At 35.0% G+C, this 16,935-nt stretch overlaps 1 protein-coding gene across 1 annotated transcript in view; it reads right to left on the bottom strand.

Moving 5' to 3' along the window:
• Positions 1-16,935, bottom strand: part of LOC136136868 (uncharacterized protein C8orf34-like) — a 164,262-nt gene that overhangs the window by 65,936 nt on the left and 81,391 nt on the right. The window contains exon 4 of the mRNA XM_065895131.1: positions 15,868-15,944. Within this exon, the coding sequence (XP_065751203.1) occupies positions 15,868-15,944 (77 nt within the window). The remainder of the gene's footprint in view (positions 1-15,867; positions 15,945-16,935) is intronic.

Raw genomic sequence — 16,935 nt, 5'->3', positions numbered from 1 at the left:
AACAAAAGAAGCAGGAGCTTCAAGAATAAGGAAGTGGTAGTCAACTACGCCAATTTCCACAAAAAGATAAATAAAATGAAGGCTCATGATAATTCACTGGATTTGGATATGAAGACATAAACATTCACTTTTGCAGTAAATTAGAGAACTAATGAATGGAAAAGAAGCTGAGTCTCTCCAGGATTTTGATGTAAAGGGCATAACAGGAAGGGGTAGTAATAACTAACAGTGAAACATGAAGTAATTCACATATTTGTTTGCTATTGGGAGATGCTTAAGGACGTCCATAGCTTGAAGAAAAAATAAGAAAGGATGGGTTGAAAATAGAATGAAAGAAAGAGAAAACATGTTTTTAGATAGAAGGAACAGAATGATTTTCCTCAAAAGCAGTTCTGAAAGACGATAATCCAAACCTCTTCTTGTGAGACTGGATGAAAAATAAAGGTGAGGGGCTGCTCATATACAAGAAAGAATAGGTTTATGGGATCTTAAGAGACTTCACACTTGATGGACCTAAGTCTTGTTTATTTGTTCAGCTTTGTTTGTTGTTGGTTTTGTTGTCTTGAGAAGTAGGGAGCTAGGAATAGGTTTGGGATAGCTGATACGGAACATGAGACTGGAAGCTGATTGAGGACAGCTGATTATGGACTGCCAAGGTGAACTGAGAAATAAAATTAGAAGGCGTTACTACTGCATTGCAACAATCTCCATAATCACGTGATTTCTTTCTGTAGGGCTCATCAGCCTCTGTGTAAAAATATAGTGTGACTAGGTTGGATGGACCCAAGGCTGGACGTGAGCAGCAAAGGAAGGCTAAATGGGAAAGGGATTGATGTTATGCATCACTGAGGTCTCAGCTAAACAGAGCAGCTCTAAGGAGCCAATGCCAGGGCTTGGACTTCTTAAGGAAGTCAAAGAAGGGGAGCAGTGGGACTAACGGAGTGAGAAAACTGAAAGGAGGGTATTATCAGTAGAGACTAATACTCTGGAATTTGAGTCCAGAGATAGAACAGAACTAGCTCTGGTAAGGTCCGGGTGTGACCATAGGTGTGAGATATTGGATGCATGCTACTGAAGAATAGAATGTAAAGACATTTTGAAGATAGCATATTGGATAGATTGGTTCCGCCAAGTGCCAAAGTACTCAATGGCTAAGTTGACATTGTATCAAATAATAGGAACCTCAGAGGAAGAAGAATTTTTATGTGGAGTTGAAAATGAATGGTCAGTAAGTTGCAATGGAGAACCAGGATCAACACAGTATTGTCTCTTATAACTGATATGAGAAAACAATGAGTATTTGCATGAAAGGATGAGAAGAAATGGTGAAGAAATGTCTGGGAGAGTATTAGGTTTCCACTAAGGACAGAAAGAAGGCAGCAATAGGTAAAGGGGCTGCAAATACAGATCATTTTATTTTTCATAAGAATTCAAAATTAGATAGTTTTTTTTTTTTTTTTTTTGCAGTACACGGGCCTCTCACTGTTGTGACCTCTCCCGCTGTGGAGCACAGGCTCCAGACGCGCAGGCTCAGCGGCCATGGCTCACGGGCCCAGCCGCTCCACGGCATGTGGGATCTTCCCGGACCGGGGCACGAACCCGCGTCCCCTGCATCGGCAGGCGGACTCTCAACCACTGCGCCACCAGGGAAGCCCCCAAATTAGATAGTTTTAAGGGCATTCTGTGTCAGGGAATGCTTTCCAAGCCTGTTTTAGAATAAAGGACATGTCTTGGAGGTATTGGGACCTCCTGGTTTCCACTGCCAACCTGATCACGACTCCATTACTTATATTTATACTGACATAATAGCTACAACAATAGTAATAATAATATCACATCATACTCAAACATCTGATTAGGAAGTATCATTATTTAATTAGATAAAAGGAGAAACTTCAAAAGAGATTAAAGGTCACAAAATGGAAATTATTCAGACCCACATCAGCCAAGGCCATAGGCTCCAGCAAACTGGGAGGTACCCAAGACAGAAGAGCTGCAGCTTTAAGCGCAGTTAAAAGAGTTGTGATGTTATGTTTGAAGTACTCCATGATATTCTATTTAGGATAATAGCCCATTGGAAAAGGTGGCTAATGAATGAAAGAACACCCAAATATTCCAGAGTGATTTTTTTCCTCCTTCAATTCAATCCAACAAGCATTAACTGAGCATCTCCTCCTCTTGGCACTGTGCTAGATGCTGAATATCTTGAGATGAATATGACTCATTATGATAGAAATTCTATCTTCTCCTTTATTATATTATTGGTAAAAAATATCTCAATGTTGATAATCACAGAAACCATACCATAGAAATCTCCAAACTGATATCAAACACAGTTAAAATAATTTGGTTGATGATTTTGCAAGCCACACTGCCATCTATTTGCTAAAATTCTACAGGACATTCAGAACATACCTAAAGAAATTCTAATTCTATGTGATTTGGGGCAACTTATTCTCTCTGGGCTTCTTTTCACATCTTTAAAATGGGGATAACAACAGTACTTACTTCCAGGATTGCTGGAATAATGTAAGAGTGTTTTATAAACTGAAATGCACATACGAATGTTAGCTCTTCATTTCTGAAACCCAGCCACAGAGATGTATAAAGACAAAGTTTGCCTTGTTACAGTCTCTTTCACTGACTGTGTGAAAACACATCAAAAGTTGACTATTTATTTGACATTGGCACATGATGGCTGAGCAAAGACTGAAAAACCACAGATAAAATGAGTATGTTACCCTTGAATTTCCAATATACAAAAGATGATTTATTAAGTTTCTTTGCTTTCCTTTTATGTCAACAGCTGTATGAAAAAAAAATCACTCGTCTAAGAAATAGAGAGCATCAGTCTTCTCTTGTCTAGCAGAAAAACAGTCAACAGTGGAATAAGGAGGTTTTCCTACATGTGAAAGAGGTGTTGTTGAATCAAAGTTCATGAACTAACTTCATTCTGTAGAATCCACCTCCCAGGACAGAATTTAAATAATTAAGCAGTCTCACAAAAAGAGAGAGAAGTGGAAATTTGGTGTTTTACAAATGTGGATTAGGAGTAATATAGTTAAAATTTAATGTCTGTTAAAAGTGAAAGTGATAAGATTGGCTTGGGTCAACCCTTGAGTATAAAACACTTCCTCATGAATTTTCAACAATTTTAAGCTATTAATGACATATTGCATTTATGGGGTTTTATTTCTTTTCTCTCAAGTTGAGGAGCAATTCAAAGATGCAGTCAAACATTTAATTAAATCTGTATGGACTGAATTAATCAGATATTCTTGCAAGTGATTTAAAGAATAAGAAATTGTAACTGCAGCTTCCTTTCTAATTTTATCAGTCTTGAAAAGGTTAATATCATTTTGCTTAATATAACTGAATGTGTTTGCTACTTGACCAAACAAAACATGATTTTCTAGGACCTTAAAGGCATTCAAAATCTCTTATGAATTTCCTTGTAAGAAAAATAGCTTTTATAATTCTTTCAATCCGTGAGCCCTAAAAGTGCTTAAGAAAAAAGACAAAAGATGATGCAAAAGGAACAGAGAGCTATATGTTAATGTTAGTGCTCTATAAGGAAATAGAGTAAATACTCCAATTTCTGAATAATCTGAACAGTAATTTTCAAAGTTCATTTATAGCAGGGTAATTCTTATTTTTGAAACAATCTTACACCCAAACCTTATGTATTAGGGTGGTCACATTGGAACTGCTCTAGCTGAAGGGGAGCAGAGCCCAGAACAGTGCTCCCTATAGCACAGTACATGCTCCTCAGCCTCCAAAAACAGATGGAAAAGTGATTACTTGAATCCCCGTAGTGCCACAGAGTGGGTGACTGTGGCTTTGAAGTATGACAGACTTGGGTTCTGTCTTAGGCTGTTCAGGTTGCTTTAACAAAATATCATAGATTGAGTGGCTTATATATAACAGAAATTTATTTCTCACAGTTTGGGAGGCTGGTAAGTCCAAGATCAAGTTGCCTGCAGAGTCTCTTTTATAAGGGTACTAATCCCATTCAAGAGGACCCCACCCTTATGACCTAATCACCTCCCAAAGGCCTCACCTCCAAATACCATCACTTTGGGGGTTAGAGGAATAGGTTTCAACATATGAATTCTGAAGCGACACAAACATTCAGTCTATAGCAGTTTCCAATCACATTTCCACCATTAGTTGTAGTTACTTACTTTAGTAAGGCTTAGTTTCTCCATCTAAAAATGGAGAAAAACTTACCTCACAGAGGGCTCATACAATTTTAAATAAGTTAATGTAGGTAAAGCTAAAGCATTTCATATGGTTACAGCCAGAGTCCCTGCTCTCAAGAGCATACAGTCTGAGAGTTGCTAGCCATTCTCATTTCCCCTTCCATATGTTTATTAACATCTATAGTAGTGAATCTCAAGCAGGAAGGCCTGGCCCCCTTGAGGATTTGTAGTCCACTATCCTCCAGATGAGAATTCCTGGGTTGGACTTTCATGAGGGCAAAGAAATTCAAGCAGCGTGGTGCAGAGATGTTAAGATAGTGAGTGTGGCTGCCCTGATCCAGGGTTGAAGCAGACAGAGGGATCTAGGATAGTTCCCAGCTTCCTAGATTAGTAGACTGGGAGAAACAGTGGTGGTATTCTGTAGGAAGAAGTTTCTGCTGAGGGTAGGGGTGGTGGCCAGAAGAAAGAGATGAAAAGAGAAGAGATTTTGAGGTGAAAGACATGTTGGGCATGGAAAAGACTGCAAGTATTAGAGTCAGGGAGTGTTCTTTCATTCTGTGATCCACCCAAAAGGCAATGCAGTGAGGCTAATCCACCAAAGCATTATTGATTTCCCCCAAGTTGATCACTAATGGTCTCAAGTGGTGGGACCACAGGGAAGAGACAAGTATAAGGAAATGGTATCCCTGAAAGAGATAAATCTGCACATCCAAGATCTGAGTACTGACTGCTCTCATTTTATTGTCCTAGGGCAGCAGGTTCTCCAAGCTGGGATAGTTTTGTCTCTTCTTGAAGAATAGACTCTACATGGATATTTCTCAACTTTTGTGGTCTCCAAGTATAATGTCTGCTAATTTTTAATTATTTTTATCTTGACATCATTTGAGGTTTGTCTCCTTAAGCAATAAACTCTTTATGTTTCTTCTTTGATTGAGTGATTCTTCTAGAAATTGCCTTTTACAACATGTCTGCTTTCTTACTATTGGAATGCAAATACTTTCTTAATAAACAGTAAAAAAAATCAGTGAAACTTAGAAAGGAAATGACAAGTTTCCGAAATTCATATTTAAATAAAATAAACACAGGCATCTGATTTATGATTCTTAAGAAATATGAATAACTTTTTATAGTTGTGACATCATAGAGAGATATTTACTTACAAATTACTCAGCTTCCTTTTTCCCAAGAAGGTTGTGTTATTTCTGAATCAAATGTCCCAATGTACTGAACAAAATAACTGGAAGTGAGGATAGCTATTACGTCTCTAATTTAGAACATTCTCGTGAAAACTATTTAAGCTTTGTTTCAAAAATGCTGCAAAAATCACTAGATAAAATGCTTTTTATATAAGGAAACTAAATAATCTGCAGAGGCTGGTGAGTAGATTCTTGTATTCTGGCAAATGATACACCAAACTTCTCTTGAAAAACCAAATCCTAAATCTATATTAAAAAAAAAAAAATCACACAAGAAGTCACATTTCAGGACTGGGATAAAGAACAGCAAGTTATTGTATGATGGTTAAATTCTTTGATTTTGCAAAAGAAGAATGAAAAAGAGGGATTTATCTACTTTGTATTAAAACAGGTAAAGCTACAATAACTAAAACAAAAATAGTGCACATGGCAACAGAAGCTAACTCTCCACTGTCCAGATGATAGAGTGGTTAAGTGGGCAGGCCCTGGATTTGGGCCACCTGGCATAGGTGCTGTCTTGGCTCCTTGGCTTACCAACTGAGGTACCCAAGGCAAGTTATCACATCTCCCTAACTCTAAGTCTCCCCATCTATAAGTTGGGTATATAATTAAGACCTGTTGGCAAACAATAAGGAATAATGCGTGTAAAGTAACAGGCAAAAATTTAGTATTAAATAAATATTAGTTATGATATTGTTATACCTAGTAAATTAAGATAAAAAGGAAAAATTCAAAATAAGAAAGGGATGGGTTCTCAAAAACAAATGACACTACACACGTTATTTGAGAACATATTGTTAGATCCTTGCTTCACAATAACACTAAAATAAATTCAAAATTGATTAAAGAATTTAAGGGGAAAATGTAAAGCACTTTTAGGTAAATATCTAATATTAGGGAGGGAAAGCTATGTCTAAAAAAATGAAAGAAATCAGAAAGAGAAAAGTAATAGTTTAAGTATAATAAAAAAAAAAACTATCATGGACTTCCCTGGTGGCACAGTGGTTAAGAATCTGCCTGCCAGTGCAGGGGATATGGGTTCAAGCCCTGGTCCAGGAAGATCCCACATGCTGCGGAGCAGCTAAGCCCATGCGCCACAACTACTGAGCCTGTGCTCTAGAGCTCATGAGCCACAACTACTGAACCCTCGTGCAACAACTACTGAAGCCTGCATGCTAGAGCCCATTCTCTGCAACAAGAGAAGCCACTGCAATAAGAAGCACACGCACCGCAACAAAGAGTAGCCCCTGCTCGCCACAACTGGAGAAAGCCCGCATGCAGCAACGAAGACCCAATGCAGCCAAAAATAAATAAATAAATTAATTAATTAAAAAACTATCATGAAAAACATTAAAAAGCAAAAGAAAAATTACTAAAAATATTTACTACATCTATAAAATAGAACAAGTCATTATGCATAACAAATACTAACAAGTCAACAGGAAAACAAACACCCCAAAAGAAATATGGCTGATGGCAAGAAAAAACAATTCATAAAAAATAGAAATACATGAGTCTAATAAGTATACATAAAATTTGTTAATTTGTAATCAAAGAAATTTACTAGTAAACAAAGAAACCAAACTTTATGGGCTAAAAATATTTCATATTACATTTATCAGTATGATAAATTAATTTTGTGAATCTTTTGTTTATTCACTTATACATTTTAAGAGAATATTTAATTCTAGGAAGGGTTTAGGAGATTCCTGGTTAAAGGGGCAAATGGACTTTTTCGGGGTATGTGTCAAGAACTTTCAAATGGTTCATATTCTTTGACCCTTTTAGGAATCCAGCCTAAGGAAAACTAATGGTGATTTAGTGCACAGTTATCTCCAAGCATTACTTCTAAGCCCCAAATCTCAGTGTTTCCCATACCTTTTCACATAAAAACAAACATAGAAAATAATATTTGTACGACACACAGCAGGACCTGGAATCGACTATTTGCACGAGGATGTGACTCAAAGCATTTAAGAGGAGGGCTGGAATGCCTGGATCCCAGCACATCTGTCAACAACTCATGACCATCCATTTCACAACCACCATTAGCCTTGGACAAACTAACTGGGAATATCCAACCAAAAACTCTAGCATTAATTCAAATATAACAACTCTGTATTATGGTTTGACACTAAAAGTCTTAAACTTTAAAAAGGTATGAGGATATTTGGTCTAATAGATACTAAAACAGATAAGGCTGCAAAAATATGTGGGTATTAAAACTAGGTTTATAAAGAATTTTATGTCAGACTATTATAATTATGTAAAGGAAGGAAACGCAGGATGCAAAGTTGCTAACGGACTATTTTCCAAAGTTCAAATTATGATATGAGATATTTACAGATACACATGCATAAAAATACTGGAAAAATAAAACAAAATGTGAAAATTCATCTTTTATGTTGTGGCTTTGGATTTTAAACTATACTCTTTACTGAATTTTCCAAACATTTTATAGTATATACTATTATATTTATAATTAAAAAAATAAACAAATTTGAAGTAAAGAAGACTGTAACATAGATAATAGGAAGTTATACCAAATTTCATTTTTGAAATATTGTGCAAATCTAATGTCGATATTGATATTTTATTAACTTTGGGAAATCTCTCTAGAAATGTACAATACACAGAAAAGAGGAAAAAAGAGTTCAATATCTTAAAAAAGGATGGGCATTCAATATGACCCTTTCAAGCACAGTTTCTAAAATAATCTTTTTCCCTAATGTTCTTCTAATATACATCATTATGTCAAGATAATAGCAGGAATATATCATATTTTTTCAGTTTGAGTCAGCACACTCCTGAGACTCAGACTTTATATGTGGCCCCTTCTTATCACAGGCCAAAAAAATGATCTTGATTAGATTAATGTGGTTGAGAGGGCAAGGAAGCCCACAAATGTTTAATTTTCTCTAGGAAAGCACGTTGCATCCAATCGTTTTAATGTAATCTATGTAGTTTTTATAGCTGAAGAAGATGAACATGTAGGAGAAAACCTTTTTGTGAGGATCTTAATGTTTTTCCATCCCCACTAAGGGACAGAATGTTAACTTCCTGTGCTTCGCACACAAAGAGACCATTTCAGCACGCATGCTGTACAGTTCATAATCAGAGTATGAATAAGGTTCTTACCTCACTACACAAAAATCCATATTGCTTTCCTTCTGCTTCAGTATATTTATATACCAAACAAATGAAATTTGCAGTAGCAGGCAATCATTTTAATAAAGAATTAGCAATAACTTGAAAATACTGAAAATGTCGAAATACATTTTCTTTTTTGCCCATCATGTTTATAAGAATTAATGGATTCGTCCTGAGTTGGAATCCTCAGGACATAAATAGCATGTTGACATACATCTTCTTGGGCATTATTGGCTTATAAATCAATTGTATCTACATTAGTGCATATTAGGCCACTCTTTCTTCCCCAACTATCTTAAAAATAAAATTGAGAATTTAACTGATCCCAAGAAATGATTTCATAATTTTACTAATGGAGAAACAGTGAAATCATGTAGAGAGACTGATTAATTACAAAAGCTATAGTCAATGTTTTACCACTCATTACATCATGCTTTATCATCTCAGGCCATTTTTTGGGTGCAAATGTGACATTTAGAACTTACATTTTTAAAATTCATAGAAGTTTTAAAAAATAATATTTGCATAGGTTTACGCAAATATTTCCACCATCAGTGTGTTAGAAATCAACAGACCTGAAATGTCAAACGGAAAAATCCCAGTAGATTCCAAAATTTGGTTAGATAACTCGCCGACTATAGTACTTGGTTTTAAGCAATTTATTGGCATCCTAGATCTGTGAGTGATAAAAGCCAAGCAAAATTCTACAGGATAGAAGGAAAATGAAACAGTAAAAACCTTTAGGGTTGAGCAAAATGTGTACCAACTGCTATTCTTTAGCAGATAATCCATTACTACAATTAGCTGCCAGCATATTTCAAGGGATGAAATCCACCATAATTTATTATTTCCACTTGGTGAGATGATAATGAACATTCATTTCTTTCCTTTTTTTATTTTGCAAGAGTACAAATTGAAATGCGTTTAGTCTTAATTCCGTAAATGCTAGCTGTGATCCTATTTTCCCTGCTAGGTATATAATGCAAGGAAAAATCGCAGCTTGTTCATTAACCTGTACGTTCAACATCTCTTCCACTGGCCAGCTATTGAAATCAATTTACATAGAATTACAAACTGTATAAAATATGTACAACAATTTACTCATCATAAAATTATACTTGAGTATGAAAAAGAATTTTGAAGATGTTTTACTGAAAACATTTAAAATGTCAAGTTGTGAAGATGATGAAACAGACATAATTTTCATGGCAGGGGTTGTTTGTAGGGAGGAACACTATCAGTAAGAAACAAGGTGGAAAGCAGAAGTATCAAAATTCATAGTTAAAGAAATAGTCTAAAAGTCCACTAAAAATTCATACCCATATTTTATACTGGAAAGCTATGGGGACAATTGTTTTAATGCTTGTCAAGTCTAAGTGATAATTTTGTAATTTTATATCTTATTTTTATTAAAGTATAGTTGATTTACAATATTACCTCAGTTTCAAGTGTCCAACACAGTGATTTAATATTTTTATAGGTTATACTCCATTTAAAGTTATGATAAAATGTTGACTATATTCCCTGTGCTGTACAATATATCCTTGTACCTTATTTTTTTTATACATAGGTAATTTTAATGTTTTTAAATGTAATCTTTTTATGGCATGCCTTATGAGAGAAGAGGTAACAATCTGGGAAAGAAGAAGTGGTAGAAAATAATGAATCTCCAAGGAAATACAAGGCATTTGTGCAACCTACCTATTGTAAAAGGCATTTGTGCAACCTACATATTGTAAAAGTCATACGATTTCAGCAGATTTCCAAATTTTCCTTTGGTCTCAGCAATAAGTGGTCATTGAGTGTAGTGGAATTCTTCTTCTAACACAATTCCCAAGAGCACCCCGGATTTGTTATTAGAGGATTCCATTGTACTAATTAACAATCCGACAGGGAATAGAAATACAGGTGGAACTCTTTGCTGACCTATTTCATTGGCTGAATAAAATTTTTAAATTAGCAAAATCAATTTACCTAATTCGACCCAATAAAAAGAAATTCACTTATAAACAATGCCTTTCTTATCAAAACTCTTTTCTGAATTTCTACATCAGTTGTATATTACTGGAATTATGCACATAAGTGTTTCTTTATCTTCATGTCTTCCAATTACGGTTGTTATCAAAAGAATATTATATCTAACCCAAATTTACTCTTTTTAAAGTTTCTATCCATGGGATCTTGAGAAAATGCAGCATGTGTGGGAAATTCCAACTCCAGACAATTAGGTCCACACCTTGCTAACTTGTGAGTAGAAATAGAAAGAATCACTGAAGAGTGGGAAAAAAAAAAAAAGCTATCACTTGTCCCTAGAACATCAATTTAAAACATGGTTTGTTTATTTACTAATTCAGAAAGCACAATTAATATTGCCAAGTCAAGCTTAAAAGTAATCAAAGTTTACCCCTAATCCAGCTAAGTAGACGTCTACTTTACTAAGATGATTCTGTAATCACCTGAGTCTAACTTTTGCATCAAGTTTGCCGAAGGAATCTTTTCTGAGACATGTATTATTTTCCTGTTTCCTTTCCTTCTGAGTACCCTCTGAATTTTAAGATCCCCTTCTCGTCATGTTGCTCTGGTTTCTCATACTCCTTCTATTGTCAAGGACACAAGCAAGATTAGTAGTCTTTTATGCTCCAGATTTAATGATCACTTGCTCTCATAAAAATTTACCTGTCTCATGATTTAGTCCCTCAAACTTCACTTTTTCACTATCAACTTAATCTAACAAATAATCCTATCTTTAATATTGGCTACTGATAGTGGCCTAACTTTATTCTTTCTACATTACATCTGCTGTTTAATAGTGGCTCCAGTGCCTTAATAATTGTATGGACCCTGACAAGTTCTGTGAGAGTCTGGGCACACTGGGAAATATGAATATATCACAGAAGGGTTGTCAAATCTAAGTGATAAGTCATAGGACTTGCAAAATTCAGAGACGACTGATATTGAGTATGTGAAAATGCTTAACAATTAAAAAGTGCTCTACACATACATGATATCATTATCATTACTACTACCATCATTCTAGTTAGTTTTACCCATCTTCTCAAACAGATAAGACTCTTCAGAAGGAAAATATACTAAAAATATAACTTTTAGTAACTCCTAGGAATTTTAGGAAATCTTTCCCTACAAGAGTCCTTCTTTTAATTTTCCTTCTGCTTTAACTAAGAAATGATGACCAGTTACATAAAGTCTTATAGGAGTCAGCTTATGATGGGCTGGTCAGTATGGACCAATGAATCAAATAAATGAGACTTAACAAAGGAAAAAGAAAAACAGTAAGACACTGAATGCTAAGTATCTTTCTTAATTATCTTTTCATCTTCCCATTATGCTCACATACTTGTTTAATACTTTCAAAACAAAATAGGATTTCCAAGATTAAGAAACTAGAGGAACTGTGAAATTTTTAAAATCATTGATAGTAAGTCTTTATGGATCATTGATCTAAAAAAGTTTATGTTCTCTATTTATGAACTAAAAGGTCATAATCAATATCTGCTGCTTTGTATTTTCTTCCTAAGACTTCCTTTTTGTTGTTTCATTTTTAAGGAATAGATTTATCTGACAAATCCAGCTTTAATCTTCACAAGGTGTAGATATGCTGAGACATTCCAGAACAGAAAAGGAGGTGGGAGAGAGGGAAATTCCAAAAGAATGATTTGCTTATTTGGGGGAGGATAAAAACGTAAATCTAAATATTGCTTTTACCTCACTCAAATATTCACAAAATATTTTAAACACCGCTTAAGCCACTGGGGAAAAAATGTTTCCAAGAGTCTGTTACCCACTTATTAATATCCAATACCCAACATGGAAAGTTAGCAAATAGAGACAGCATGTGTTGAAACTACTCTAAATGGTTTTCAACATTTGTGGCATGTTTATATTTTTGCAGGAAATGACTCAAAATTTGCTTTGAAGTATTTTGTGCTTCTTATGGTAATAAAGGAAAAAAAAGTTCTGCTTTGCTCCAATTCTCCATTAATATTTAGATAAAGCCACAATTTTCTCCTTGATTTACCAAAAATACAATTGTAAGAAATATTATTTAGGGAATTTCCATCTAAAATATCATCAATCTGACATAATTTTTTAAATCCATGCTTTCTTCATAATAAAAGCAGCTACCATCTAGAAACTATGGTCAAGGTCCTGATATTAATTTATTTATCCATTTATTGTTTATATTCCACATACTCACCCCTAAATTAAATGTTTAAATTTACATTTGACTTTAAATGGAATTACAGAATTTTTAAGAATTCAAAATCTAATGAATGTGATAAATGAAAAGTTAAATTGGCTTAGGACAAATTTCTGCATTAGGAAAACACTACGTGAGCACTGTGAAAAGAAAGCAAAACTTTCCAAAGGTCAGTTTGAAATCACTCAGGAGTTTGACCAAAAAAACTATTTTCTCTTTGGGTTACTAGGTATTATTAAGTAAGCTAAATACTATGGACAGGATAAATCTTGATTTTAGAACATTATTAGAAAAAGAATTTAATGGTATCTTTTGAGATATGAATAAGGCTTTGGTGGAATTCACAGATGATGAAAAAAATCTTTGCAAAAAGTGATGAATGACAGATTATCCCAAACTGAAGGATGACATGCTTGTATCATCATGAGATTATGAAGACATGCTGAAGCTTGTAAATGTCAGAAAGTTCCTCAAAAAAAGTGAACAAAGACCCAGATTACAATCCGAATATAATATTTGTATCAATGCATATTCAATTACACTCTATGATGTGGGAACATTATTTGAAGCCCTGCGTTTGGTTGTGGCATAGCCCACACTTTACAGGGGACTTGGCAAACAAGAATCTGTTCAGAGAAAGCATCCAGAGGAAAATGAAATCTTTGAAAACTACACAATGTCAGAATTGGTTGAAAGAACAGATTGTGTTTTGGCTGAGAAAAAGTGTCAGATGGGACATACTAACAGCTTCTACTATCTGGAGGTCGGTTCAGTGGAAGAAGGACTATTACCTCAGGAGTAGAACTAAGACCAATGGTTACACGTGATTGTGAGAAATATAAGAAAATGTCTAACAAATAGGAATAATCTGTCTATAAAAGAAACAGGAAGGCACTAGAACTGTCAAGAATGTGCAGTAGAAGGGAGACTAGTGCTCAACTCCTGACCTCACTGTTTTATTTTTTTATTTAATTAAAAAAAATTTTTTTTTTTCGGTACGCGGGCCTCTCACTGTTGTGGCCTCTCCCGTTGCGGAGCACAGGCTCCAGGCGCACAGGCTCAGCAGCCATGGCTCACGGGCCCAGCCGCTCCGCGGCACGTGGGATCCTCCCGGACCGGGGCACGAACCCGTGTCCCCTGCATCGGCAGGCGGACTCTCAACCACTGCGCCACCAGGGAAGCCCGTGACCTCACTGCTTTTTTGAAAAAAAATTAATTTTAATTGGAGTATAGCTGCTTTACAATGTTATATTAGTTTCTGCTGTACAGCAAAGTGAATCAGCTATTTGTATACATATAACCCCTCTCTTTTTAGATTTCCTTTCCATTTAGGTCGTCACAGAGCATTGAGTAGAGTCTGACCTCACTGCTTTTTTTAGCTTTGGGATCTTGGTCCAGTTACTAAACTTCTCTGACTTTCCATTTCCTTATCTATAAAATGGATGTTCTTGCATTGGGTGAAAGTGGCATAAGAGGCCAGAATACTGAGGTAAGGGAGAGGAAATCCTGAACTAGATGACCACCATGCTTCTTCCTATTTCTAAGTTTCTACTATTTTATAATAAGTGAAAATAAGATATTTTTCATCTCATGGTAAGAAATTACTGCTAAATAAATTCTCTTATTCAACATATAACTATTCTGTTGTATAACAGGTATATAGTGCCTACTATATATAGGCACTCTTCTAGGAATACAGAAGCGAAAAAAATGCACAAAAAATGCTTGTTCTCATAGACCTTATATTATGTGGGAGGAGACAGACAATAAATAAGTAAATCATATTGTATAGTAGAAGCTGAGATGTGCTATATAGAAAAATAGAGAAATTAGAAATTTTAAATAAGGCCTGGAAGCTTCAATGAGAAGCAGACATATGAACAAAGATACATTAATTTCATCAGTGATTGTAAAATTAATTTTATTATGAAATCCATTGAAAAATGTGGCACCCTCAACCAAATCCTGTGATCCAAATAATGCTCCAAATAATGTAATCTCATCAGAGAATGTTACGGACCGAATTGTGTTCCTCCAAAATTCATGCCGAAGTTCTAACCTTTAGTACTTCAGAATGTGTACTAAATAGGACTAGTACACATTCTGCACTTCAGAACGTGTACTAATAGGAAATAGGATTTTTAAGGAGGTAACTAAGTTAAATGAGATCATTGGGATGGGTCCCAATACAAAACGACTGGTGTATTTATAAGGAGAGGAGATTAGGACACAGACGTTTTACAGAGGGAAGAACATGCGAAGACAGAGACACAGAGAGAAGGCGCTGTCTGTAAGCCAAGGAGAAAGGCCTCAGAAGAAACCAACCCTGCTGACACTTGGATCTCAGACTTCTGCCTCCACAACAGTGAGACAATACATTTCTGCTGTCTAAGCCACGCAGTCTGTGGTCCTTTGTTACAGCAGCCCTAACAAACGAATGCAGAGAATATTGTAGCATATTAACCCAGTCTAAATATTAAGTCTAGGATAATGCAAGATTGCATAGCCATTTTTAGAGCAACTCAGAATCTTTTACAAACTTTATATTTAGAATTTAAATGTAGATTTCAGTGTTTTCTGTGTTTATCCTTTTAACATTAAATTGCATTGAAAATCTTAAACCTAATGGTTTCCTCCCAACATACTCTATGGAAGAGATATAGTTTAAGCAAAATATCACAAGGACTTCACAACGAATAATACCATGCTTAAGTTATATGTAAACTTTCAGGATATGCAAAACAGTCATTTTTCTATCAAGCTGTATATACACTTAGTGAAGTTTAAGATGGCAGCTCATAATCTTTTAGAATGTTCATGAGCACAAGCAAAAAGTTAATAATACCAGAAATTAGATTTTCCCATCTCCTTCAAATCTGATTCCTCAATTGCTGAAAGAGCTCGGTCCAGTTTTGCTGGGTACCTGTAATCAAGCTGGCCACCTACTCATACAAGGAACTGCATGACTGTGGAATATACTGGATGCATGTTTTAAAATACTCTGTAGTTTGAATAATATTGTTTCCTATTCCCTTTAGATGTTCCTATTAGTGATATACATTAGTTTTAGAGATAAAAATAAGTAAATGAATATACTTACAGGTCCTGTTAATCTAGATGCTTTCTCAAATTCTTCACCCTCTTCCATCAGTGCTTCTTCAGGTCCAGCTAAAGAATCTATTTTCACAAAAAGAATGAATAAACTAGAGTCACATATTGCTTACTAACTCTCTGATATACAAACCTATTATGAGAAGGATATTAAAGTGACTGAACCAGTTGTTGAAAAATCATAGTGTTTGTGATTTAAAATAGGGTGTAGGATGTTATTTATTTAGCTTAAAGACAATGTATGAAAAACGTTTCGTATTTCTAATTTAAAAGGGCACGGTGAAGTTAGGAATGTGAAAGAGCTGCAGTCATCTTAGAGCAACACTCCTTTTGGCATATTAGCTAATTGTTGGAACGTTAATGTCCTTTTTCTGTCTTGTAATTTTGTATTTGTTTTATCCATCAACTTCTTTTTTCCTACACTATTTAGGTATCAATTTGTGTTATCTCTTTTAAATGGGATGAAAAATTCTGAAAAGTTTGGAGAAAAGTACATATTATTAAATGGTGGTAGGCTTTCCATTTTAATGTATCAAGCAAAAAGTTGTAATTATTCACTTGACTAGATTGGTGAGTGGGTGGGTAGCAACTTTCAAATATGTGAATAAAACGATGGCAACACTTTCCATATGTCTGCTGAATTAAATTAATTGTAACAAAGATTTCTATAGGCTATAAAGAATTCTTCAATAAAGACAGATACATGGAGCATCTAGAAACAGTCTGTATTTTAATACCTTCCATTCAAATAAAAACATCAGTTAAGAGCAAGGTATTCTAAACCACTGAAAACTTTAAGAATTGATTTCTTATATTTATTCATTTTAAAGAGCCATATGCCTCCCTAAAGAAGACTTTCTTCAGATTCACATACATATGGAGACAGATTTTTTTCCTGTTGCATAAAATGTGTGCTCTGGGAAGAAAATCAGAGCATTAAGTCCTCCAAGCCCTTAATGGCCACTCAGGACCAGAGGGACAATGGAAAGCTTAGCACAAATCCATAAGCAGAGCTTTTGAATCATGGAGCTCTCTCTATCTCGGATATTTAGAATTT

Source organism: Phocoena phocoena, chromosome 17, assembly GCF_963924675.1.
Source record: "Phocoena phocoena chromosome 17, mPhoPho1.1, whole genome shotgun sequence".
NCBI classification, from domain to species: Eukaryota; Metazoa; Chordata; class Mammalia; order Artiodactyla; family Phocoenidae; genus Phocoena; species Phocoena phocoena.
Note: the sequence above shows the minus strand (reverse complement) of the source record. Positions and strands in the feature narration are given on the sequence as shown.